The sequence below is a fragment of the Haliotis asinina genome, chromosome 2, assembly GCF_037392515.1.
Source record: "Haliotis asinina isolate JCU_RB_2024 chromosome 2, JCU_Hal_asi_v2, whole genome shotgun sequence".
Classification (NCBI taxonomy): domain Eukaryota; kingdom Metazoa; phylum Mollusca; class Gastropoda; order Lepetellida; family Haliotidae; genus Haliotis; species Haliotis asinina.
Window position 1 is genome coordinate 11,033,404 of NC_090281.1, and position 27,088 is coordinate 11,060,491.

Here is a 27,088-nt window from a genome sequence, read left to right on the forward strand (position 1 = left end):
GGTAGAAACGTTAAATGTGAGTCAAAAATTAATCCCAAGAACTTGGCCTCCTTTACAACTTTGATGGGAGTGCCATCTAGAGATAGTTCAGGGTCCTTATGTGGCTTATATGTTCTGCAAAAATGTATACAATTAGTTTTGGACTTCGAAAATGTGAAGCCGTTTTCAAGACACCATTTATTTATTTTGTTTAAACACAACTGCAGTTGCCGTTCAATAGTATGCATATTTTTTACCACGACAAGAAATGTTAAAATCATCCACAAATAATGATCCATCAATTGAATCGTTTAAAACTTTTGACAAACTATTTATCTTGATACTAAAAAGTGTGACTGACAAAATACTGCCTTGTGGAACACCCTGATCCTGATTATAATGCTCAGACAGAGTAGAACCTACGCGAACTTGAAACTGTCTGTCATTTAAAAAGTTGGCTATGAATTGAGGCAAACGACCTCGCAAACCGAAATCATGTAGATCTCTCAAAATGCCATATTTCCAGGTTGTGTCATATGCTTTTTCGAGATCAAAAAAGATAGACACAGCATGTTGTTTATGAATTAGTGCGTTTTTCACAAATGATTCCAGTCGCACTAAGGGATCGACAGTACTTCTATTTTTACGGAAACCACACTGTATATCTGTGATTAGGTTATTGGTTTCCAAGTACCAAACAAGTCGATTATTTATCATGCATTCCATGGTCTTGCAAACACAGCTAGTTAATGAAATCGGACGATAATTGGACGGATCCGAGTGATCACGTCCAGGTTTAGGTATTGGTACTACTATGGCATCACGCCATGAAGAAGGAAATTTACCTGAAGTCCAAATATCATCAAAAATAGATAAGAGCGTCTCTAAACAGGTTTCTGGTAAGTGCTTCAGGAGTTGATAATGTATGTTATCAGCTCCTGTAGCAGTGTCATGAGCTTGATCAAGAGCAGTATGGAGTTCATGAATAGAAAACGTTTCATTATAATCTTCCCCATTATCAGAATTGAAATTAATAGTTTTCTTTTCTTGTTGTTTTTGATACTGCTGAAAGTTAGGTACATAATTAGAAGAGGAAGAATGTTTAGCAAGAGTTTCGCCCAGTTTATTCGCAATATCTGATTTATCAGTAAGTAATTGATCTCCATGTTTAAGATGATGGACAGTAGATTTAGTACCTTTGCCTTTGATTTTCTGGACCATGTTCCATACCTTGGACATGGGTGTCCGAGAATTTATTTTCGATACATAATTTTGCCAAGATTGGCGTTTGTTCTGTCTAAAAGTACGCTGTGCTTTAGCATTTAAAATTTTAAATTTATTTAAATTATGCACCATAGGATGGCGACGGAAATAATGTTCTGCTTTTTTCCTTGCCTTCCTAGCTTGTTTGCACTCATCGTTGAACCATGGTTTTCTTATGTGTGGAACTACAGAGGAATTTGGTATACACTCATCAGCTATGGAATTCAGTTCATCAGAAAAGCATTTAATAGCATCAGGAACGTCAATAAAACGTTCAGGTTTAAGTTTTTCAGCACACAGTGTTTCATATAAAGCCCAGTTAGCCTTTTTAAAATTTCGTCTTGATGATGGAGGAACATCGGATGGAGTTACAGCTTTTAACATAGTAGGAAAATGGTCACTTCCACAGAGGTCATCGTGGACTGACCATTCGAATTCATTTAGTAGTTCGGAAGTTGTCAATGACAAGTCAAGAGCAGAATAGGTCCCTGTCCCAGGGTGTAAATATGTGTTGGAACCATCATTATAAATACATAAGTCATTGTCAGAACAAAAGTCCTCCAACAATTTCCCTTTAGTGGTTGTAGTTACACTACCCCAGAGTGGGTTGTGCCCATTTAAATCTCCCATTATAATACAGGGCTTCGGGAGCTGATCATATAGAGCTTGAAGATGAGTTTTGGCAAACGTCGTCGACGGAGAAATATAAAGAGAGCATAGCGTAAACGCTACATGTAAAGTAATTCTCACTGCAACAGCCTGAATATTAGTATTAAGTGAAACAGGGCTTTGAATAACGTTTTGTTTGACTAGAATGGATGATCCGCCAGTGGCCCGATCACCCGGAGGTGCAAAACAGTGATATGCATTAAACTGACGAAGGTTAAATGTATCTGTTTGTTTTAAATATGTCTCTTGGAGACATATCGCTGAAGGTATAAAATCTTGGACTAATAGCTGTAATTCATGTAAATTAGTCCTTAATCCTCTGCAGTTCCACTGTACAATATTATTGGAATTAACTATCTTTTGGGGGGATTTATTGGGGATCTACCCCGCACTCTTTTCGAGGGCGACAAGCTATGTGCCCTAGAATGGACGTTTTCAGAAACGTCCATGTCTTCAAGAGACCCGTATTTATTGAACATTTGAATTTTGTTCTGTGACCCTTTAGGAGCTCTGCCACTTTGTTGTTTTGAAGCATCAGGCTTTGGCTTCGGTTTATTTTTCACAGTGTGTTGACTATCAGCTGTGGATTGAGACTTTGAGTGTGACTGAGAAGATGAGTTGTGATCAGAAGACGACTTTGAGGTACTAGGAAGTGATTCCTCAGTCTGTGATGATATAGCTGGGTACAAAAGCTGTGGAGAATCGCAATTTACCCAAGTCAACGTAGTTTGACAGCCTGTGGTTGATGTAGTGTTAGATTTAGATCCCGATGATGTTTTTGCTACTGTAGCATAAGTTTGTGGAAGATCAGATCTCTTTACCAGTTTTTTGGCCTCCGAGAAAGAGATATTTTGAGTAAATTTTATTTTCTTGATCTCCATTTGCTCTTTCCAAATAGGACACTGTTTAGAAAAGGACGAATGGTCGCCTGAGCAATTGGTGCATTTTTTATAATCGCTGTCACAATCTTCTGTTGTGTGTGTCTTCTCACCACAGTGAGCACACACGACAGACAATGTGCACGTATTTACACCGTGTCCATATTTCTGCATTTAAAACACCTGAGCGGGTTGGGGATGTAGGTATCAACTTGTATGTTGCAGTAGCCTGCCTTCACTGATTTTGGAGCATTTGGACATGAGAAAGTAAACAGATACGTATTTGTTTTGACGGTTTCGTTGTTTCTGCGAGTTGAAAAGCGCTTGACATATAGTACACCTTGATCTTTCATTTCAGATCCTATATCAAGTTCCGACATGTCATCAAACAATCGATCTCTATCTCTCACGATACCTTTACTTGTATTCAAGGTCTTGTGTGCAGAAACCGTGACGGGAATGCCCACGAAAGATTTAATATTCATCAGATTTGTTGCTTGCTGCTTTTTCCCGCACTCGACTAGCAGGGCACCCGAACGTAAGCGTCTTATGTTCTTCACATCCCCAGCAATGCCTTGAATACCTTTGGATACAGCAAAGGGGTTCAATTTCAACGGTGTCTTGTCAGGAGTCTCAATCACAATGAAACGTGGCCAATACTCAATCGATGTAGACGGTCTATGGTCAGTATCAACAGGGTCAATATCAAGTGGACGTTTTGTTTTTTTGGTTGGAGTTTCATAAGCCATGGTTAGTGTAATACGGTTCATCATCCGAGCTATCCACCCACCACGGAGTATCACAAGGACAATGCTAAAGCAAGCGGGCCTCCAGCTTACAGCACCAAGGATACCCGGATGATATACTCCAGCAGAAGAATTAGAAATAATTAATCTACCAGATTGGCCCATGAGCCACCGCCTTCTGGGCATAAGACTCTAGGCAAAAGTTCAGAACTTCAAAAATGCATTTTAAATTTCGAAAAGCTCAATGAACAAATAAGCCAAGACCGAAAGTAAAAATCCAAATAAAATTTGTGCAATGATACATATCCTCCATGCACAGGGCTTGGCATGACCAGCCGATTGGTCGAACCGGGCCCATTCGACCACCCGTCTAGGTGAAGTCAGGGCGTTTAGCCAGATCTTAAATATTGCACAGTACTGCTTTGCCGAAAATAGAAACAGAACGCCCACTGCACATTTTCAACACAGTACGAAATTTTGAAATTACTGGATGAAACTGGTCATCATCAATGACCTCTTTGCCAATTATAATTCCAACAGTTTTTGACTGGTCAATCCAAGATATACCGAAAGGATGGTCAGACCTTGTTTTCCGCTTGCCAACAAAAATTCCTTTGGTTTTAGACATATTCAATTTGGACCCAGACACCCTGCCAAATATATCATAATTACCCAAAAGATTCTTACCTGAGGCGTCTGTTGTACAAAACCCTAGCCCCACTTTTTAGTATCTTTGCTGAATCATCAGTACCGGGTAATTGCACACCTATGATTGACTGATTCTGACGAAGTTTATGAAGAAGAGGCTCCACTGTGAGCACATACAAGGAGCTCGAGGGTTATAAACCACAATCTTGTCTGACATACCTCGTGACCGGAAAATACCTAGATATGTGTTGGTTAATTATGACTGCACTGGATATGTCAGTATATAAAATATTTGACCCACTTTTTGAAATCTGGACCAAAGCCAAAAGCGTCCATTGTCCTAAACAGAAATTCATGAGAAACCCTATTAAAAAACGCCTTCTCCTGATCTAGGCTAACTAAAGCACAAGGGAGATTTTTTTGCTCCACTTAATCCAACACATTACGTTGCAAGTGGCAATTGTCTAAAATAGATCGACCCGGGATGGCACATGTTTGCTCCTGATGAACCACATCACCAGTAGCATTACCTAAACGTGTGCATAAACAACGAAATGGGGCGCCAATTACGTACATTTTTAGAATTATTAACATCCTTGCATATTAGAATCATATCGACAGTTTTTGAAGAGCTAGGTAAACGCCCTTCAGAGAAACACAAATGAACAAGACGAAGAAGCACATCACCTAAGACAGCAAAGAGGAACAAAAAAAACTCCTTGGTAAGCCCGTCCGAACCTGGAGACTTATCATTTTCCATAGCTTTAAGAGAGTTGAGAATTTCATCTTTTCTTATTTTCCCTTCTAGTAAGGCCGAACTGCCGAAGTCTTTGCATATTTCCTCATCAATGGGATCAGCCGAAAATAAGTCCGAATAATAATCTACAAAAACACCTATGATGTCCTGAGAGGATTTAACGAATTGTCAAGAAGTCTAAAATGGAAGATATACATTTCTTTTGACCTCTCTTAGCTTCCTCACGCAAGAAATAACTAGAAGGTTTTTCACCGTTTCCAAGGTCCTTTGCTTTACATCGAATCACATGACCTTCCAATTCCATGTTTTCACATTAATTTAATTGCTTTTTGGTCTTCTTAATTTGGTCAATATGTGAACCAGGATTTGTAGATTCTGCACGGCATAGACAGTGATACTGACGTTCCAGCTGCTTTTGTTGAGATAGCTTACTTTTCCGGCGTTTTTTCAAAACACCATTTACGAAATTTTGAATCATTCCACCAATTCAAAGTAATATCCTCTAAAGGAGGTACGTCATTTTTGCAAATTTCTTTAAACAGCTGTTTAAATTCTAAATCCAAAACCGAATTATTACATTTCCAGTATGAATTACCTAAGTCTATTCCTTCAAAATCCTTGAGCATTACCTGGACGTGCATGAGGAAATCATCGCAGTGTCGACAGCGGACAGTAGGGAAGATGAGAAGTAGAAGCGATCAAGCCAGGACCCAACACCAGCAGCGATACGCCAAGACACTTCCACCGAATTTGGAAACAAAGAACGAAATATATCGGTAATAGAAAAGTCAGACACCCATTGTCTAAGCACCTCATTGTGTATTACCCCTATTTCCACCAACCTTGTATTGCAAACACAGTGAAAACCCCCTCCCACTATTAGTGACTAGACATTTTGAAATATTGAGGAAAAAAGCCTCTCTGTCATCTGATTTATTGGGAGCATAAATATTAATCAATCTAATGAATACTCCATGAACCCTCATATCTATTACTATATATCTGCCATCAATATCAAACTTTAAGTGATCTAAATCAAAACCAACTGTATATTTAACTATCACAGCTACACCCCTGTTATTATAAGTTCCAAAGGCCCAACACCATTTCCCCCTAAATTTATTCCCCAAGGTTTTTGCGATATGAATGTTATAGACATGAGTTTCCTGGAGGAACAGAAAGTCAATACATGCATGGAAATATTATTTTTATCAACTGAACCTATCAATCCATTACAATTAATTGTAAAATTGAACATTGGTGAATATATTTTTAGGTGACTAGGAAATCATGCAAATATAACATTATTAAACCAATGTACTCCCTATCCAGGGAGAAGTTATGTTTGAAGCGCTGTTCGTTTACTCAAAGTCCATAAACATAGCATGGTCGTTATCATTTGGCTTATATCCATAGATACAGCCTACTTGTCAGGAGACTCCCTTCCTCTAGGTTTTTTCATTGCCGTACTTGCAAATGAATGTGTTCTTGTAGGAGACGGAGATGCAGACGACGCCTCAGGACCACTCTTACTGCCCTTGGAGCCCTTAGACCTGTTCCCCATCCTACCGCGTGGAGCAGTAGCGGATGGTAGAGGAAAATCCATCTCACTCAGACACCCTTCCTGTGAAAACTGATCCTGCTGTTTACTCCAACCTGAAGAGACATTGACTTCACCCTCCCCTTCCTCCATATTTCCCACCAAGCTATCGACTTCTCCTTCACCTGTAACTGAACCACTCCTATCCTCTTCCTCCCCCATATCTGAATTGTCCACTGACTGATTATTCCTTGCAGTGTCAGCATAAGATGGTCTAGTGCCATTACTAACAGTTACCGATGTCCTATAAGGACAATCTCCCCTGATGTGCTCGATTCTGTTGCACTTAAAGCAGATGGGGAGTCGACCAGCTGTAGAGATGAGCATGGCCATATTCTTCCCCATCTTAACGATATATGGCAGCTCAGTATCATGCGCCCTCAACTGAAGTGTTACATACCTAACACCAGTACCAATTTTGCTGTTTGCCTACGTACATCCTAAACTTTACCATAATCCGAAAACAATTTCACCAGTGAGTCATTGGAGATCGTAGCATGTAACCATTATACCTTCAAATCAATAAGTTGATGATTATACAGCGAAAAAAGTGTATTTTTTCACCTTGCACAGTTACAGATCCAAGCGAATTCAGAAGATTTGCAGGTGTATCATGAGACAATGTGACGAAGTACTCATTCCCATTTTTTCCTTTCCAGATGGATGTAATGTCTGCAGGCTGAATATTAATAGCAGAACACATGAGAACTTGAAATACCTGATCTCGATTCAATTCTCTGTTCCTTGAAAACATCTTCACGGTCCTCTTCACGGCATCCTCATCGTAATACTCGCTGGGCACAGCTGGAACCGTCAAAGCCTCCGCCTCCGCCATGGTGAAAAGACCGGAAAATGAGGGGCGACCATTTAGGTCTCAGGTACGTAGTACCACCTCCCACTGGTAGACCTGATAGAAAAAAAAGAGTCAAACTTAGATGAGGAACATACGAAAGCCTAATGCTGCCACTTTTGTAGCATAAGATATTTTTTCAAAGACAATTCTCGTTACTTCAATTATTTACTCGTTGCTTCGAGTATTTTCTCGTTATTTCAATGATTTTCTCGTTACTTCGAGTATTTTCTCGTTATTTCAAATATTTTTTCGTTGCTTCGATTAATTTCTCGTTACTTCGAGAATTTTCTCGTTACTTCAAGTTTCTTTCAAAAACTTGAAATTTCGAGTATTTTCTCGTTGCTTCAAGTTTCAGGTAAAAACTTGAAATTTCGAGTATTTTCTCGTTGCTTCAAGTTTCAGTCAAAAACTTGAAATTTCGAATATTTTGTCGTTGCTTCAAGTTTCAGTCAAAAACTTGAAATTTCGAGTATTTTCTCGTTACTTCAAGTTTCTTTCAAAAACTTGAAATTTCGAATATTTTCTCGTTACTTCAAGTTTCTTTCAAAGACTTGAAATTTCGAATATTTTCTCGTTACTTCAAGTTTCTGTCAAAAACTTGAAATTTCGAGTATTTTCTCGTTGCTTCAAGTTTCAGTCAAAAACATGAAATTTCGAGTATTTTCTCGTTACTTCAAGTTTCTTTCAAAAACTTGAAATTTTGAATATTGCCTCGTTGCTTCAATTATTTTTTTTCATTCCTTCGATTAATTTCTCGTTGCTTCGAATATTTTCTCGTTGCTTCAAGTTTTAGTCAAAAACTTGAAATTTCGAATATTTACTCGCTGCTTCAAGTTTCAGTCAAAAACTTGAAATTTCGAATATTTTCTCGTTACTTCAAGTTACTTTCAAAAACGTGACATTTCGAGTATTTACTCGTTGCTTCGATTCCTTTTTCTTAATTTCTAAGTTTGATGGAGGTAGCATGTATATTTTAGGAGATCTGCTCCGAGCAAGATGACATCCTCATAGTCACAGCCTAAGTCACGTGTCCATGGATACAGCAAAAAATAAAAATCATATCTGAGTATAACCATCAAATGGTACATCTATGGATCATGCTTGGTATGTGGGACAAATTTCATGAAGCTAGCATGTATAGTTTAAGGAAATCTTCTCCGAACAACATGACATCCTCATACCCACAGCCTAAGTCACATTTGGGTGGAAACCGCAAAAGGTTCATATCTGGGTTTAAACCCCAAATGGCAAACCTATCTATCATGCTTGATACATGTTCCTAGTCTGATGAAGTCATCATGAATAGTTTAGGAAATATGCTTTGGACGGTATCAACCCCCCAAAAGACAGACCACTAAAAACAACACATTTAATGGTTGGTTGCACAAGGCGTAATTAAGCTGTGTCGTTGAAAATGGTGGTATGTGTCCTGATAAAAAAGACAACATTAGGTTTAGAAATGGTTACACGACCTCTGGCCATATGAAACTTTAAGTGTTATTGAAATTGTTCATTTAATATTTTCAAGAAAACTGCTTCGTCACATGTTGTATGTGGAGACTGGATGCAAACCGATTCGTACTGATATTCATACCAAAATGGCATGCTTTTTGAGCAAATTGACTTCAGTCAAATCCTCAAAGTTATCGAATATATGGTATCATTTCATAGCTAAGTCTTATTTGCGGTTCACTCAAAAATGACAGACCTCCTGTAAGATAAATTCAGTGAGTACACTAATTAGCTCAGCCATGCTCTCCACCCCTATTCCTTTAATGAGTTCACTTGGAGTCAGTACATAGTATACAGTCTGTTCAATCTTGGAATTCAAGCAATACTCAATCATTAAAAGGATTTCATTTCACAATGTATGAAATTGCACTTATTCCAGAACCTTAACTTAAAAAAGTCTGAATGGTTTGAAAGAAAACCGAGTTTGTAATCTTTGTAGTCAACCCATATGTGACGAATTCCATGTTTTACTAATATGCCCACCACTTGTTGAACAACAACGAATATCATTTTCAACAAAATATTTCTGTGTGAATCCCTCTACCTGTACATGTATTTTCCTCATGAAATGTGATTATCAACCACTCACTCTCAAATTATCCAAATATATGACACACTGTGCCTTTTCAAATGGTATCATGTAAATATATTAATTATATTCACATATACATGTATGTTCTATGGTTCACCTTTTGTGTTTTTGAGAAAAGAGTGAAAATTCTGTTTGTTCTTCTACCAGTCACTACAGAGTATAGTAACAACACATTTCCATCTTTCTTAGTTTACTTGTAATTAGAGTGAAAAGTAGTCGAGAACTGAGTTGCCTGAGAAGCTGAGAATGTTCTCAAGCACTTTTAATATAAAAAAGTCTTAATATAAAAATCATAATTCATTACATGAATTAAAAAAATATATCTGGGCACATGTTATTATTATCAGCTTAATTAAGCCTTATGCAAACAACCCTATTGAACTGAAAGTTTGTTTTATGACCACTGAAACTCGGGTGGTGTAGGGTGTAGCTTGCAGGGTGTGTGTGACTATCAGGATGTCATCTTGCTCGGGGATGATCTCCTGAAATATACATGCTAGCTTCATCAAACTTAGAAATTAAGAAAAATAAAATCGAAGCAACGAGTAATACGCGAAATTTCAAGTTTTTGACTGAAACTAGAAGCAACTAAGTTCTCGTTGCTTCGAGTATTTTCTCGTTGCTTCAAGTTTCTGTCAAAAACTTGAAATTTCGAATATTTTTTCGTCGCTTCAAGTTTCAGGCAAAAACTTGAAATTTCAAGTATTTTCTCGTTCTTTCGATTATTTTCTCGTTCCTTCGATTAATTTTTCGTTGCTTCGAGTTTTTTCTCGTCGCTTCAAGTTTTAGTCAAAAACTTGAAATTTCGAATATTTTCTCGTTACTTCGAATATTTTTTCGTTACCTCGAATATTTTCTCGTTGCTTCGATTAATTTATCGTTATATTCCTCTTGTACTCCTGTGAATTGTCAGTTCGCCCTGAATGCTTCCATCAAAATGGTCGTTTGTGAGCAGATTAAGAGAACAATCAGAGTTTACTTTCAATTCGGTCTATCCCATGAGGAGATTTTATGCTTCCTTGCTCTGAAAGATCGTACGGTTATCAGTAAAAGAACTCTTTGCAGAATATTGAAAGGAATGAATCTGAAAAGACGAGGAAACTATTCAGACCTATTAGAAACAGTCACTTTTATTAATGGTGAATTGCAGAGTTCCGGAAGACATCATGGGTATAGGTGGATGCATCTCAAGTGTTTACAATCGGGGATATGTGTACCCAGAGATGTAGTTATGTTACTGCTACAGATACTGGATCCTGAAGGGGTCGAGGCGCGGAAGCGAAGGAGACTCAGAAGACGTCAGTATCTAAGCAGAGGTCCGAATAATGTCTGGCATATTGATTCTTATGATAAACTCAAACCATATGGAATGGCAATTAATGGTTGCATCGACGGCTTTTCCAGGAATATCATATGGTTGGATGTATGTAAAACAAACAGTGATCCAAAAGTAATTGCGGGATATTACATTGGTGCTGTACAGCGCCTGGGTGGCTGCCCACAGCGAATCAGGGCAGACATGGGAAGTGAAAACTCCTATGTGGAACAAATGCAAATATTTCTCCGAAGGAATCACGAGGACGATCTTTCTGGCGCCAACAGTTTCATGTATGGCAAAAGTACGCACAACCAACGTATTGAATGGTTCTGGGGAATTCTACGGAAGCAACTGGCACAATATTGGATGGATTTGTTCAAATCATTCCAAGATGAAGAGGACACACAATTTTGTGGTGATCTGTTGGATAAGAGTCTAATACAACACTGCTTTATGGAGCTAATACAGGTATGATTTATATCTCTACACATTACAAGTGTTCTGTTTTCAATATATCGCGGGATGCCTGGATAAACGGCGACTCAGCTTGTCGTAAGAGGCGACTAACGGGATCGGGGGATCAGGCTCGCTGACTTGATTGACACATGTCATTGGTTCCCAACTGCGCAGATCGATGCTCATGTTGTTGATCACTGGATTGTCTGGTCCAGACTCGATTATTTACAGACCGCCGCCATATAGCTGGAATATTGCTGAATGTGGCGTAAAACTAAGTCCACTTACTCACTCATAGGGGACATGGGTGGGGCGTGGTTGTGTGGCTGTGTTGTGTTGAAACCTGACCTAAATATCAGCTTGTCACCATCGTTCCTTTGTTCAGTATTTAATGTCTGAGACCACCACGAACTAAGGGTTAATCTGACTCGCCATGTAAGTGGAATACTCTTCAAGCGACATACAGCCCATCCCACTTATGATACTGGAAGCATTATTTGTCCTCTAGGGGTATGGTGCATGGCTATGCGCACAGATATATTTGGAATCTACGCGATTCTTGTTGACAATACATTTTATCCAGTTTCAAACATAGTTGTATCAAGCAGTTACAATAACAACGCAATGTGTATCTACTGGTCAGATTCATGTATGTTTGATAGTAACAGCTATGTCTTTACACACGTACACCGCTTTTGCTTTATCAATTCATGTACTGCCTACATATGTGAACATACTAGCACGTGAGGAGAAGTATCTAATTGCAGTTATGAATGGCATCGTTACGTAGGCAATAAAATGACTGGATGATTGAGATGAGAGTATTTTGTGGTAGTAATAGTACCGGCCTTTGAGGGTTTTGTAACTACACAAAAGGAAAGTAAAAGTGACGCGTACATGACTCATTAATTATTCTTACAGAATGACCTGGACAACCTGCAGACCACTTGGAACTCTCACAGTATCTCATCCAAAACCAATGCGATTCGACAAGGCAACAGGCCGGTCATGATGTACAGTCTCCCAGAATTATTCGACAAGGAAGATTGTCTGTGTGCTGTGGACGTGGAGGAAGTATATATGTGTTCAGAAGAAACTTTACCAAAGAATGAACGCATGTGCGATGAAACGGTGAAGGAGCTTTGTTCAATCCTGATGGAAGAACAGGGACTGGATTATCCTGATAACGTTGATGACGCAGTTCACTTGTACAAATGTTTACGTAGAGAAATAAGGCTGGTCTTGTGACTGCGAATGAAACCAGCCCGAGTAATGTACCTATTCCTGATATTTAAATGGTTTTGTGTAACTCTTTGAAAAAATAAAGCTCTCAAACGTTGATCAAAGTACAATGCATCGTACGTTATATTCATGTTGAATCTAAAGGGCTTGCATTTGGAGGCATTTGATAAACCTACACTAACATCCGTATCTCTTCCCCGGATGCTGGCAATCCTAAATAAACAACTCAAACAAACAAAATCACGCAAGCTGGTTGCCATGTTGTTGATAGTGCCAACCCAACATTGAAACTGGTTTGTAAGTCGTATTTGGGCAATAACATATCTGTAGGTCTAACATAACTTAAAGTCTTGTGGCATGTCAATCCAACTGTCAATCATGGGCGGTAGCGAACCAAGGAAACGAATCCTGTCGTTTGTGTAAATTTACTGAAATGTTGGAAATATATAGGTTTACACCTAATGTTGAATAAATGCAAAGTTCTCATTTCTGTTATTTTTTTTATATTTTAGTTCTTCACAGTGAGATTTACTCTGCACTTAACAAGAAGTGTAGAAGAAAGCACGTGCACTGCTCTAAAAAATTCACTCTGGACAAGATAATGCACCAGCAAATAATATATAGCTCTGGTAAACTTTGAAATAACAAAAGGCAACATCTGTGGGTCATGATCAACTTGTGTATTAAGTTTGATGGATACAACATGTATCGTTTCTGTAATATGCCCTAACAAAATAACCATCGAACATATTTTGCACTAAGTCGTGTTTCCGTAGAAAAAGCAAAAAATGTAATTCTGGTAAATTTCAAAATTGCAAAGGGCACAACTGTTGGTCATGAGTAACGTGTGTGAAGTTTGGCGAACCTAGCACGTAAACTTTAAGAGATATGCTCCTGACAAAGCTTTGGTACGGAAAGACAGAACGAACGCTATATACCTCCGTTACTTCATTGATATATGATAAAATCAACCATTTATCATTTTAAGCCACACTTTTGATAAGCAGACAATGTACCGAGAAGGAACTGAGAGTGGGACTGCAATGTTTGAGTGACAATCTGCCTTTCATTTCTCTCAATATGGAGGGGTTAAAGCGTTCGCTCGTTCAGCCGAGGAGTGTCAGATTCCGTACATGTACGATGTTTGAAGCCCATTTCTGGTGGGCTAAAATTTGTAAAATCCGTACACTCACTAACCCAATTCATTTTTAAACATATGCCATTAGAAATTACATATTGCCCCGGAAGCACCGTTTCCTCAACTGGTATAATGTTAAAGGTGGAAAAATATACTAAAGTTCGTTTATGTGGACCATCTTCAGCATAGAAACACCTCCATGTATCTGTATGAATTGCTAAAGACCCTGTTTGAATGCATTGTGACTTCGTTTCATATCATTCAGAGTGCGCTTCATTTACTAGTCAAAACTGATTCAACTGAATGACAGTCCTCTCAGCGTCCAAGGTGTTTGGCGAAGGAGAACGAAACATGCTTGAAATTGGATGGACACAACGTCAGGTTGTCAACGTCTTTGGTATTGGCAAAGCATGGAAGCGACACGCAGGTGATCGAGTGCAGGGAAGTGAGTGAGTGAGTGAGTTTAGTTTTACGCCGCATTCAGCAATATTCCAGCTATATGGCGGCGGTCTGTAAATAATCGAGTCTGGACTAGACAATCCAGTGATCAACAACATGAGCATCGATCTGCGCAACTGGGAACCGATGACATGTGTCAGCGAGCCTGACCACCCGATCCCGTTAGTCGCCTCTTACGACAAGCTGAGTCGCCTTTTATGGCAAGCATGGGTTGCTGAAGGCCTATTCTACCCCGGGACCTTCACGGGTGAGTGCAGGGAAGACTGGATTTTATTTGATATAACAGTTTAGATCACATGTACTCTTTTCGACGTACCATCTGATTGCTGGCCTCCTGCTGATTTGCAGAGGTGACACATGACAACCTACTTTTGTTCATTTTACAAGTCTTCTGGCAATAATGTCTTTGGTTGTTTCAACAGATCACTTAGAGACAGGATCCTTAAAAAACACACTCCGTTTCTTAATTATCTAATATCTATCTCTATCTGACTTTTGACCGGTTTGGACTTGTCAGATGTATGGGATGCGCGCAGATTTGGGTTTCTTTATGCACTAAACGTGCAAGTCGATTAGTAGTAATAAAAGTGTGACAACAAGCCGATATCCGAATACTATTCACCTGTTAACATGCCAAGGCAGTGACTGTTAACATGCCAAGGCAGTGACTGTTGCAATTGATGAATTCACTTGTCAGTTGCACTGATGCATCTGTGTAAAAGAACGACAATTAGAAAGAAATGCTTTATTCATGGGGGTTTGTAATGTGTCAGTAATGCCTGGAAAACAAATAAAACTGTTATTCATATAAAATGAAAGTTCGCGCATCTGTAGTGATTCACGCCAGTCTTCTAAAAGCACCCATAAACAGGTAAGCGGATTAATTAACAGGCCTAACTGTGTATTTCTTTCGTGTGAAACAACAACAGTTCCAAATAACGTACAGAGAAACGGTGATACTCACTAAGCAACATGATCACTCATAAAATAAAGGACTAAATCTAAATCCGCTGGCTTTGTGTATGAAAGGAAAATAAAGATCTGTGCATTCAGCTGAACATTCACTAAGTGTATGGAAATTACAGTAATCTGTAATTACACACATTTGCGGAATCTTTCACTCCAAACTTGACCTCAACTTGGTCCTTACTGAAATGAATACATAATTCTCAAGTACAACGAAACATTACTATCCTTTGAATGAAAATACAAAATGTGAATCTTAAAAGAGTACAAACGGAGCACAAATGCACATTTGAATCATACTGTTCACAGTACTCATTTCAAATTATGTCCATTACCCAAACACTGGAGTTCAGAACAGAGGTAAACTCAGCCCTAAACACAGGGTAGTTTTCTTAGGTATGTGGGAGTTCCAACAGGCAAGAGCATGTGTGAGCAACTGGCCGTCTCAAGATACCATGCAGCGTAACAAATGTAACTTCGATTTGGGGGCAGATTAATTGATCTGAACCAGTGCAGAAGCGTAAAAACCTTCCTAACATAGTACTATCAAGCTCTCTGATGAACCGCTTAAGGTGATGAGCCACAGCAGACTGGTTCTGTGACATTTCGTCAGGAAACTTCAGAAGTTTTATCACATCTCGGTTTGTTGGAATGCGTGCGTTGTAAATCTCAACCAGCTGTTCACTGGAAATGCCAATTCTGCTCATAACTGGACCCCAACAATCTATGATGTACATGCTGGACTGAATGATTTCCTTATGTGCAACTTCCTCCAAAACTCGCTGAATATTTTCCTGTGTTGGAGATACTTTGACCTCGTGGTTATCTAAACATCAAAGAGATCATCCTGTTCAACCATCGAAATGTCTGAAAGAGCCGCATTCAAAATTCTAGCATCACTGACAGGCAATGTAGACATGAAGTCTTTCGTAATGTCTGTGAACACATTCCCGAACAGACATTGCTCCACAAATGCCAATGACAGTTGTATCGGCCAATATCCACACTGTCTCCAACCATAAACGATGATATTTGCAATAGCTTCCCACTTGCCCCTGTAGTCATGCCTTATATATGGGATTTTTGATGTGTTACCGACTGTACATTCGTTGTAGAACGCTGTCCAAAACTCGCTGAGCGCATCGCGGGTGACACCACCACCGTCTTCGGCAGGTTCGGCTTGACCATTTGGCATAATCATGAGAATGTCCACTAGGTCGGTGTATGGGTCAATGAGTTGGAAGGATTCGCACATTTCAACCAGGAGCTGACTTCTGTGGAGACGGAGCATGTGGTGTGTGAAATTATGCTCTTGCTCTTCAGTACGTGGAGGCTGTTCCTGGCCTTCCCCAAAAATACCGGACATTCGTGCTGCTGCAGCTACTAGATTGTTTTCTAATTCATACTGATTGTCCAGTGCATCGCATACTTCCGGTAAGTCAGGCAGCACAGCCAGATCAGGCAGTGAGTCAAATTTGTCAAGAGAGGTGGCGCAGTCCTCCTTCCAATCATCGACGTCTACAGCTCTGTCTATGGATGCCAAGTAAAACCTGAGTGTTGAGAGGCCTGTCTCTGTATACATCTCCCCAACATTTACCGTCTCTTCTAAAGGCCTCTCTTGGTAGTCCCAAACGTCAAAACTGTACTTGGAGGCTGGACCCTTGCTGGACTCACCGTTTTTGAAATAATATTTCAAACCAAGCTCTAATATATCCTTCTTGGTAGCCTCCTTTGAGACTTTGATGCTCCGTTTTCCGCCCCCTCTTTTCTCCCGCATGTGGACACTAACATCACCGTCCTTATGGATCCATCCTATTTCTATTTTCCTGGTTGTCCTTGCAGCATTTGTATTTCCAAAATGTCTCTTCATCATTCTAGGCAGCGATTCATCCTCTGAAGACGGTAAGTCCTGAGCATCTTTTTTCTTTCTTGATCGAGTTTCCATCTTCTGTCTCAGTATATCTAACAACTTTCCCTTTCTATGTGCACTTCGCGAAGCTTTCTGTGTTACACGTAAGAAATTTCTCAGTCTCAGTCGATCACCGTGCTTTTGAAAATATTCCTTCAATTCCTCATCTGACATCATACGAAGGGCATCTTCGTCGATCTGAAACACACGATGTGCTGTTAAAGTGTAAGTAGAATGAAAGAATAGGCACATTTGTCCCGGATACATTAGATCAATTCACAAAGAAAATTCTATCAAAACATTGTAGAATATATTCAAATGTCTAACTAAGCGCGATAGGGGGTTTAGCCGAGCGCTAATGACACAACAGATGACCGGTACATGACAAATGTATTCATTGCATTGGCTGATAAGAAGGCATACTTATAGGGTCTATCTACTAACCCTACTATACCATTGACAAGGTCCATTTATAATATCCCGACTTAAAAGAGAAAGCGCACAATGATACAATTTAAAACCGAAATATATATGTTCTCAAAACGCCAAGAGTGAAGTTTCGTTTGTACGTCAGTTTAGTTTCGTAAAGTGTGTGTGGGCACTTGGGGCTTTTTGGTTACAGGAAATTCGTGTAAATTTTGTATACAACGGTCTGTGACAATTCATTTTGAATTTATTAAAATACGGTTTACACAGTATGACTGTACCGTTCGTTGTTCAGTTCTATTTTAACGAAATCGCACAATGAATACAAATTATGTTGAAAAATATGCCACAACAATGAAAAGCATGTGAAATAGGCCGACCGTTACTACCAATTTCAGCTGAACGACAATGAATAATTATTCTTAACTAAAGTAGAATGCTTGTATCAAACTAAGCTCTGCGCCTACATATAATACAAGAAGAAGACAACGTCATCAATATCCCCCGCCACGGTGTTCTGTTCGTTTTTGGTAATGTTAATTAACTCCATCAAACCATTTACTGATGAACCATTATTAGATGAGTCACGACCTGGCAAATGACCCCAATTTGTATGTGTGGGGCGGTCCGACTGTAACAATTCGTTGTCTACCACTTGAAAAAGTACAATCGTTTCTGTAAGACACGTGTCACACAGAAGTGGTATTGACTTCACGCAACAGTCAGCATGTATTGCACGTGCTTTATCGACGATCTAACTGTAACAACCAAGTGTATTCTTCTAGATTCCCTACCCCGCCACAAACGCGTATCAAGCAAGTATTTCCTGAAAACAAAAGCTGCATTTCGTTTCTCTATCTATAGCGGCTTCTAAGAAAATATGTCCCCAATGGATGTACCGGGCACGTAGTCAAGAAACGTATGACAAGGGCCATAACTCTGTAACAAATTGTTTCCGGTTTTTGAACTCCATCAAGGCATTCATGTCCTGAAAACACATACCCAATTTGTTTTCCCTGTCTATGACGGGTTTTAAAAAAATACCCGTCCCTATTCGGTTTTACTTTACGGTTGTGAAGTCTGTGGTTTTGAGAACACCAATTTTCTTGAACTAAACACTTAAATTCCTAAAAACTTGCAGCAGGTTTGAGGATGTCAACACTAAGCTATATTATGGTTTCGGTGCATTTCGGGAGAGAACCTTTGCGCATACAAATAGATAAACGTACTATAGCATACTGCTGTAAGTTATTATATCCTAATCCTACCAATAAAATTGCCTCATTTATGCTAAGCTACATGATTACTAAACGTACGCATGGCTGTTCGTATCCTTACTTGAAATACATCCAAGATATTTCAAGAATGGTTAAGGGCAAAAGTGGTTCTAATCTTAAAAGACCAGGTTTTGCAGTCCTGGAGAAGTGATTTCGGATTCCCCTATTTAAGATTCACCATGTTTAGAAAAGTATTTAATACTCACAGATAACATGTAAAGCCGTAACTATATTTTAGCACAAGTAATCACAAATTGCCTATAGAAAAAGAGTCGCTGGAGGAACATTCCTGTGAAGAGATATTTTGTACATTATGTAATTCTCAACAAACTGGTGATGAATTCCATCATGGGTTTAGATGTAAAGCATTGGCGAATGAACGTTCTCCCTTTATTGCCGATTTTGTTATAAAATGGCCTAATATGGTCAAAATATAAGCAACATATTCGGAATACATAATATATACTTTTATTCCTCCATAGGAGATTACAGGGGCGACAAGAGAACAATTACACTAGGTTATGGACAGTTTGTTCCTCCCGATTTAAGAATCACTAAAGTGGCAGAGACTGTAAAGACCCTCAATGAGCATACACTGGTACTGTTGGGGGTCATCTTCTTGAAGGGGGACGGGTGGCTGGCAAGATCGGATACTATGTCTGCGTCGGATCTTGTGTGAAGACTGACACTCAGTTCAATTGGATTGGTACTGGCGATGTTGCACCATACTGTGTCTCTCTCAGATTCGTTTGCAGCACAACAACATACAATATGAGTTAACCAGTCGTTGTAGTCACACGCACAGTCAGGACAGGTACCAGCGACTTTGTCTGGGCGCCACGCAGAACACATTTGCACTAGGAATGTACACTACTTCTTCAGTCTTGGCACGGTCTTTGCAGTCTTCCAGGCTGGATGAGGATCGATGCATGGAACGATGAGTTTTCTTCCCCCTTTTCCTGTATAGCTTTCTTCACATTTCTCTTTCATGATGGTTGAGATGGTTGAGGCATAAACCGATGGGGCTGTAGGGAGGAATGTAGGTGGGGCAACAGATTATAATAATCTGGTATATATCCGGAATGAAACCTTGTGGATGTGCAGTGCACTTGTTCATTAAAGCATGAAGTCAATTGAGAAAAACCTGACGTGCAAGATGATGATGCTGGTTATTGCAGAGGGTTTCAAAGAAGAACAACTTTCTCGTAGGTATTGCTGGTTCCAAAGAACTCCATTCTATCAGCGAGTTACAGATACCCGTTCTTGTTGATTTTGGTAGGCCTTGACACGTTTTAAGGCAGAAACGTTGGGCTCGTTCGAGAGTTGTAGTCTCGCCTTTGGTGAGGTTACACCACAACTCTGAGCCGAATATGGCCTTTTGGATGCTTACAGTTCTTACAAGGTTTGCACTGGTGATGGGATTTAAGCCATTGTAGTGGCAGCCAGACTTCATCAGCATCATCGTTGTGGATTTCATTATGGAACTTGCACTGACTGTCCTGACCCAGGAATCGAATTTAGAGTTAAGAGTCACACCAACATGTTTGAGTGAGTCTGAGATTGGTATTTCTTTTCCATAGAGGATTATGTTACAGTCTTCCTTTTCGGATTTACCGAAAAACAGTATGTTGCTTTGTGCAGGTGATATGTTAAATCTCCATTGCTTGCTAAAGGTCTCGCAACGATTTACCATGTCCTGGGTATACGATGTGATTGGGCTGATGAGGCAGATGTCGTCAGCCTGTGTCGGAGCTGCAATATGGAGTCCCAACACCATTGCTCCCTTCTTTGTCGAATCCAGGGCTTCCAGAAGGTCAAGAGTGAAGATTTTATGGATATCAACTTTTTTATATGAGAACACAACGTTTCGGAGTTAATGCTTACTCAAAGTAACAAAGTAACAAGTGGAATGAATTAACGAAAGCTGGAAGCCAGTATAAACAAGCGCTGATTGGAACCCGACAGTTATGATAACAATGACAACAACTGGCGCCAAAGGAAACTGCAAGAAGCCATCGAGATCCGGAGACAGAAACCAGAAATCAACCGTGACCAAGGAGTGTACCTACCAAGTGCCTGGGACTTATTGATAAATTAATCTCATCTATCTGTGTACATTCTATCTATGTAATTCATGTATAGCCAATCTACCCGTGTACATCCTTATCTACTTGTGTTTGTACATCATCAACCCCCATGTAGTCATGCACATCATCCTTAATCCCCAATCATGTGTTATGTAAACATCATCCACCATTGGCTTCCATCCTTATCCCCAGTCATGTACATCGGCCTTACCCCCTACCTGTGTTATGTAAACATATCCCATCATTTGTAATGTATTACCATTGGCTTCTATCATTGTTATCATAACTGTCGGGTTCCAATCAGCGCTTGTTTATACTGGCTTTCAGCTTTCGTTAATTCATTCCACTTGTTACTTTGTTATTGTTTTACCTGTACATATAAATATAGCTCTGTACCCCATTCTCAATCACCCGATGAAGGAGTAAGCATTAACTCCGAAACGTTGTGTTCTCATATAAAGAAGTTGATATCCATAAAATCTTCACTCTTATGCATTTCACTTCTAAATACCCTTCAAAGACTTCCAGAAGGTCGTTGATCTAAACGAGGTATAGTTTTGCTGACAATACACTCCCTTGCCTCACTCCCCTTTTAAGAGTAAACCACTCTGATAAAGTTCCATTGACCATTACACTGCTGTTGTCCAGGACCTAGGTCAGAGATCTAATTGATGATTCTTGATGAATTAACAAAATTACTTGGCTCTGCATTGTTGGATACGGTACTTCAATTACAAAGCAATCCATTCAAATGTGTTAAAGTTGTAAAATCGAAAAAAAAACTTCTCATGGGCTTACATGAAGTTCAGAAGTTGTTAATTGATGAGGTTGAAGCGATATACAACACTTGTTTTGCCTTCCGTTTGGCATGGGGTAATGCAGTAACAAATATTTGGTGTTTTTCGTTTTCGTACGGTTCTTCTATCAAGTCAAAAATGATAGTTTGATTTATTCAAAACAACTGAGAATATGATTACCTTTTTGTTGCTAACAATTTCAACTTTAACTCTTTTTGTCAATTGTCTGCATTATGATTATATCGCATATACCGATGCAAAATGGACCGAACCGAAAGCTATGTACCGCAATACGTACGATACCGTGGTAAGTGTGTACTTTTTCAACTCTAGTACACTGAACTCTGACAAAAATTAGACGCCAAACTTTTATAGAAACTTTATAGAAGCTGTTATAACTATATACTATACGATATAATGAAATTGATACCTCGACTGCCTTTTACAGTGTAAATGGAAACAATAGGTGAGGTAGCCGCATGAGTTAACCGCTAATACAACAGCGACGCACATGAACGTGTAACTGGTGTACGGAGAGACTAACAGGAGACCAAAGATGCCTGCCCAACAATATCCCTTCAAACCTGACGTCATCTAGCTCAGTTCACTTCAGTATACTCTCCTTTAAACCGGCGGCAGTAAATCAAGAGTAAACGCACACGACATAATTACGCTTCCTTCAAAGTTCAATGATCACAACATATGGTGATGTATAGTGGTCACATACATTTGTATATTCCAAGGGGATATATAAATCATTTACATGAAACGTTATAAATTAAAATTATTCATTTCGACATTTAATTACCATAAATCGACCTTTTGGGATGCAGTGCAGAATTCTCTCCCGCGAGGTAAATTTCAACCAATCTGAGCGGCGCGCCTCAGTGATATAATGTGAGGTACGCCTATATGGGACACTGCAGAATTCTGTTATGAATGTACATTTCCGGAGGTAAATTATCTTGTTTACACGTTTGTCTAAACCTGCAATTGTGACATTTGTTGTGAAAAATGAAAGCTTTATCCTTTCACAATTTCCGTCAAATATGTCATACTGGTTATAAATCGTTACAAGATGTGTCATTACTATTCTTTTCACTGAGTTACAAAAATCTAAACTCCTTTCTGCTGGTAGTAAAATATGTATCTGATTGATGGACTATGGGATTTTGCATGGCATTGTATATAACATACCAATTTCACATTTAGAGAGAGAGCTGGGTATCAATATAATTAAAAGTCACATGCAACGCAAAATGCATCTTTGCACATTCTGATACCTTTCGGTGTGCACTTACCGAAACAAATCATCAAAAATGCCATTTCGACACATAGAGATGAAGTACAGTTTTTGCTTGGAAAAAATAGGGAAATGGTATCCTGTTCCATGCATCAAAGAACTTCAACACGAAATGAAGTCGAATGCTGTAATATCGCAAAAATCAGTATAACACCAAACTCACTCATCCACTCAATGCTACAATCAACAAATGTTCTTCCATTTGTATCCACATTCAACTTCGAAATCCCTACCGCCATATAGCTGGAATATTGCTGAGTGCGGCGTAAAACTAAACTCACTAAAACTCGAAATCCTGAACTCTGTACTTAAGTTTGTGAGACTCTCCTGCCTTTACAAAAATGCGACAGTTTCAAACTAATCTGACACAGGCCAAGTTAATTAAAGCAAAAGACAGGGTAACAGTATCAAGCAAATTTAATGAGGGCATACTTTGTAAAATTTAGTCAGGACACAAAATCTAAATGCGAGCGACCTAATTGTGATACATGCCAACATCTATTAGAAGGAAATGTATACCAGTCCAAGACTTTTCAAATGAAATATACGATAAGGGTAACGCTATAATTCTATCCATTTTAGATATAATGTAAGGGTAACGCTATTTTTCTGGGCTTTATCATTTACAGAAACCCGAGGTCTTTTATTATCTGCCCTCTTTCGCCGGGCAGTTGAAAAGACCGAGCGCTTCTGCAGATGATAATGCCCTGAACAATAGCGTTACCGTTATTACAGCTAAAATGGACAGACTTTCTAACAAAATAAGAATGAAAACAACGGTAACGGTTTTGAAGCATTTACTGCTCACAACAAACGACGGAGTTCACGGACACACTTTTTACAAATACGGACACTTCACAGAACACAGTTGACGTCACTATTGAGAGTGACGACATTCGACCTTGACGTTTGCCCGTACTTCCAGCCGCCATCTCAGTGGTCAACAACGTTAGAGTTTCAGTCGACGTTTGCATTGCTGCATGTTGTATTTTTTTGTACAGTTGTTATGGTTGGCACCGGCAAGAATGTGCATAATGTTCATGTGACGAAGACATATCGTCGATTACCCAAGTTCAAACGAGCCGTAGGTGATTGAATATCAGGTGCTTAGATACTTATGACGTCATATATCAAAGGTGTAATAATGGCCCATCGTCAAGCATTTTGCGTCCATTATCAAGTTTCAATGTCCCGCTCATTTCTGATAATACGGGGGCGTGTAATGTTAATTCTATCCATTTTAACTATAAATGAAAATATGACATGCGCATCTCAGAATCTCATATATGCCACAAAGTGTAGTGGGTGCGGGGAGGAGTCTAAACGGACTGTCGGGAGATACATTGCGTTCCAGAGTGAGAGTTCACTAACATCAAATTCGGGAGCCTCATGTCGCTGTATTCCACTTAACGGACATGTAGGAATAAGTGCTGGGAACAAAATACCAAACTTTAAAATATTCCCATTTTACAAAATATTGTCAGACAGAACAAACTGTCCAGACCTTAATTTAATTATATAAAGCAGATACCGAGTTTGTCCATTTGTATAAAATGAAATTAATTGCATATCACTGCTTATTCATACTTTAGACGCACAGTCGGCGCAGGCTCCGAGCCATTTGTATTGTGAAAAGTATTGTCAAACTCTGCACAATATTTACATTACAGTGTCTTAAGTATTATTAATGAAACTGCACAAATTTTGCACCCGTTTTTAATGCATTTACAATATAGCAATACAGCATTTCCAGTGAATTGATCAAATGAGTGGTTTTGGTTTTAGGCGACTTTCAGCAATATTCCAGCAATGTCACTGCGGGGGACCCCAGACATGGGCTTAACACATTGCACCCATGTGGAGAATCGAACCCGTGCATGACGAGCGAGCGCCCACCACCCACATTGCAATATTGAAACTGTTTAGTGTTCCCAGTACTTACATACACTATCTCAATGATAATATGTTAACTTGTCACTGCAAGTGTCTTAATTATTACATTGTTAAAACTGAGTGCACTGTGTTTACTCATAACTTAGTTTTAATAGATATAGATATAGAGAACCCCGATAACATTATCATAGATGCTTACTAAGAATTAATTCAGGTCACTCACTTGCTTCTGTGAGTAATTTTGACTCAGCTTGCACTCCTTTCGGGGGTAGTGGCAAAGCGAGGATAAACCTTATGTACAAAGTGCAGTAACGTCATTATCATAATGGTCAGATTTGTGTGCAAAGTGACACATCCCACTCCCCTTCCCCAATCTCATGTGCAAAATCAATATTTACTGTATAAAATTACTCGTCCAAACCACCTCTCCAGTTGAATAAACACGGTTTTGTGGTCATTTTCGCTTTTTCTGTCAGTAGTGTGAACCATAAAAAAGGAAATGATGTTGAATTCCCCACCCCCCACCCAATTAGTGGTAGTGCCTCTTTAAAGTTAATCAAATGTTTATTATGGAGTTCAAGATTCACTCTTCTTAGCTACCCTAAGGTCATTTTCCATGTAGAATCCCGGGTGCTCGGCATGTGCAGCTGCTGGAAAAACGTTGACGTGTCACTCTAAGCTTAACCACAGCTGCGACAGGGTCCTACAGTTAGGACATGGCACTAAAGCCAAGACATGACAGTCATGTTTTGACAGTCGACATCGCGTCTCTTGGTTACCAAGTCAGCTAGCAACATTTTTTCTAATTATGTACAGTGTTGCCTTTAGAAAATCTGACCGTGTGTGATATGAGATTTGTATATTATCATGGAGAAAGAGTTATAGACATTTTTCTTGATTACAGATTGACATATGGGTAACAAAACACCTTTTATTACATTTCGGTACTTTCTACCCATACTAATCAATACAGTTTTGGAAAAATGTTCGCATACCTCGCTAAAAATTCCATAGCCACCTGACTTGGCAAGAGTGTATTTGCCTAAATCTGGCATAATTATTCCTTAAAGATTTATAGGGTTCCCATCGGTTAATAGGAACACACTTTTAACAACAATCTTGCAGATTTTGTGAGTTTTAGATCCCGAACAGTCGCCCCACTTTCAGTATGACAATCAAACATAACAACTTTAGAACTGCAACCGTTAGAACGTCAGCGTTAGTGTCAGAAATGACTTTTTTATGTGACGTGAGTTTGGCACATTACTTGGCTTCATCAGCTGCTCGATCATCTGTCACAATTTAAGGTACAAACTGCGTCTTGTACGAGTTACTGTTGTGAGAATATTATGACAGCATCTTGAAATATATTGCCTGACTGTAGTTATTATATAAATTTGTGGTTACATGGCAATAGCTTCGCTAAATACGTGTATTTGTAACTCCGGGTCTGGCGTAGCTAAGATACATAGCGTTCACGCTATGTACCTTAGCTAGGTCTGGCGATATAAAGATTCTTTTATTTATTGTAACTTACATTATCGCCCACTTAACAGAGAAATAAATGCGACTTACAGCTCTAAAATAATTAAACGAGAAGTCATTCTGATTGTTAGTTACAGTAATGAGGCCTTTAAAACGTTTTCTCTCCAGATACCCCCTGAGGACATGAGTACCCAACTATCACATGGCTTTATTGTACATAGGATGCGGAGTAATGTTTAACTCTGTATACCGCCCTTGTCACCTTTTTATAGCACAAGCACAAACTCCCCGCCTATAGAAGAGTCTCAAAGAATATATATGTGTTAATGGCGATGCTCTATTAATTCTTCATTAATACTGAATTAACATGCGTTATAAAACATAGACAGGTTGAACAATGGAAGTACGTGATCAGCCAAAAATGAAAATGGCTAATCCTGTCAATGTTGTCATTATGAAAGCGTGTCGGGAGGCGGAAAACGCTTGCGTCATCATGGACAGGGTGCAGTTATTAAACATTTGTATTTGTAGGAGAATGTCACACGGATCTGTATCATTTTATGCATATGATACAACTGTTAATGTTTAAATGGATGAAAATCTTCTGATGAGTCATTCTCCGTAATGTTAATTGGAAATGGTACTTATGAGCGTTCATTCGAACCGACGACTCAGGATGTATACTCAAGGCGACGTTCTATTTCACCGTATTGGTGTCAGTTTGCCTTTCATAGTTTTCTTTCATAAAGATACACATGTTGAAGGGTGCCATCGTGTTCTCATTTGCATACGAAAGAGACAATAATTTGCATACAAATAAGACGACTGTCTGGAA

The 27,088-nt window shown here is 39.2% G+C and overlaps 1 protein-coding gene across 1 annotated transcript; it reads left to right on the forward strand.

The window, feature by feature from the left end:
• The first annotated feature begins 10,677 nt into the window (after window positions 1-10,677).
• Window positions 10,678-12,519, forward strand: LOC137271388 (uncharacterized). Its single transcript, XM_067803993.1, has 2 exons — window positions 10,678-11,283; window positions 12,193-12,519. The coding sequence occupies exons 1-2, from the start codon at window positions 10,678-10,680 to the stop codon at window positions 12,517-12,519; spliced, it is 933 nt and encodes a 310-aa protein (XP_067660094.1).
• Window positions 12,520-27,088: the final 14,569 nt, after the last annotated feature.

What these genes read in the sequence shown, in the direction of transcription:
- LOC137271388 (XM_067803993.1), top strand. Translation starts at nt 10,678, where the DNA reads ATGCATCTCAAGTGTTTACAATCGGGGATATGTGTACCCAGAGATGTA. An exon ending in GCTTTATGGAGCTAATACAG is followed by an intron (nt 11,284 to 12,192) that starts GTATGATTTATA and finishes TTATTCTTACAG; the next exon opens with AATGACCTGGACAACCTGCA.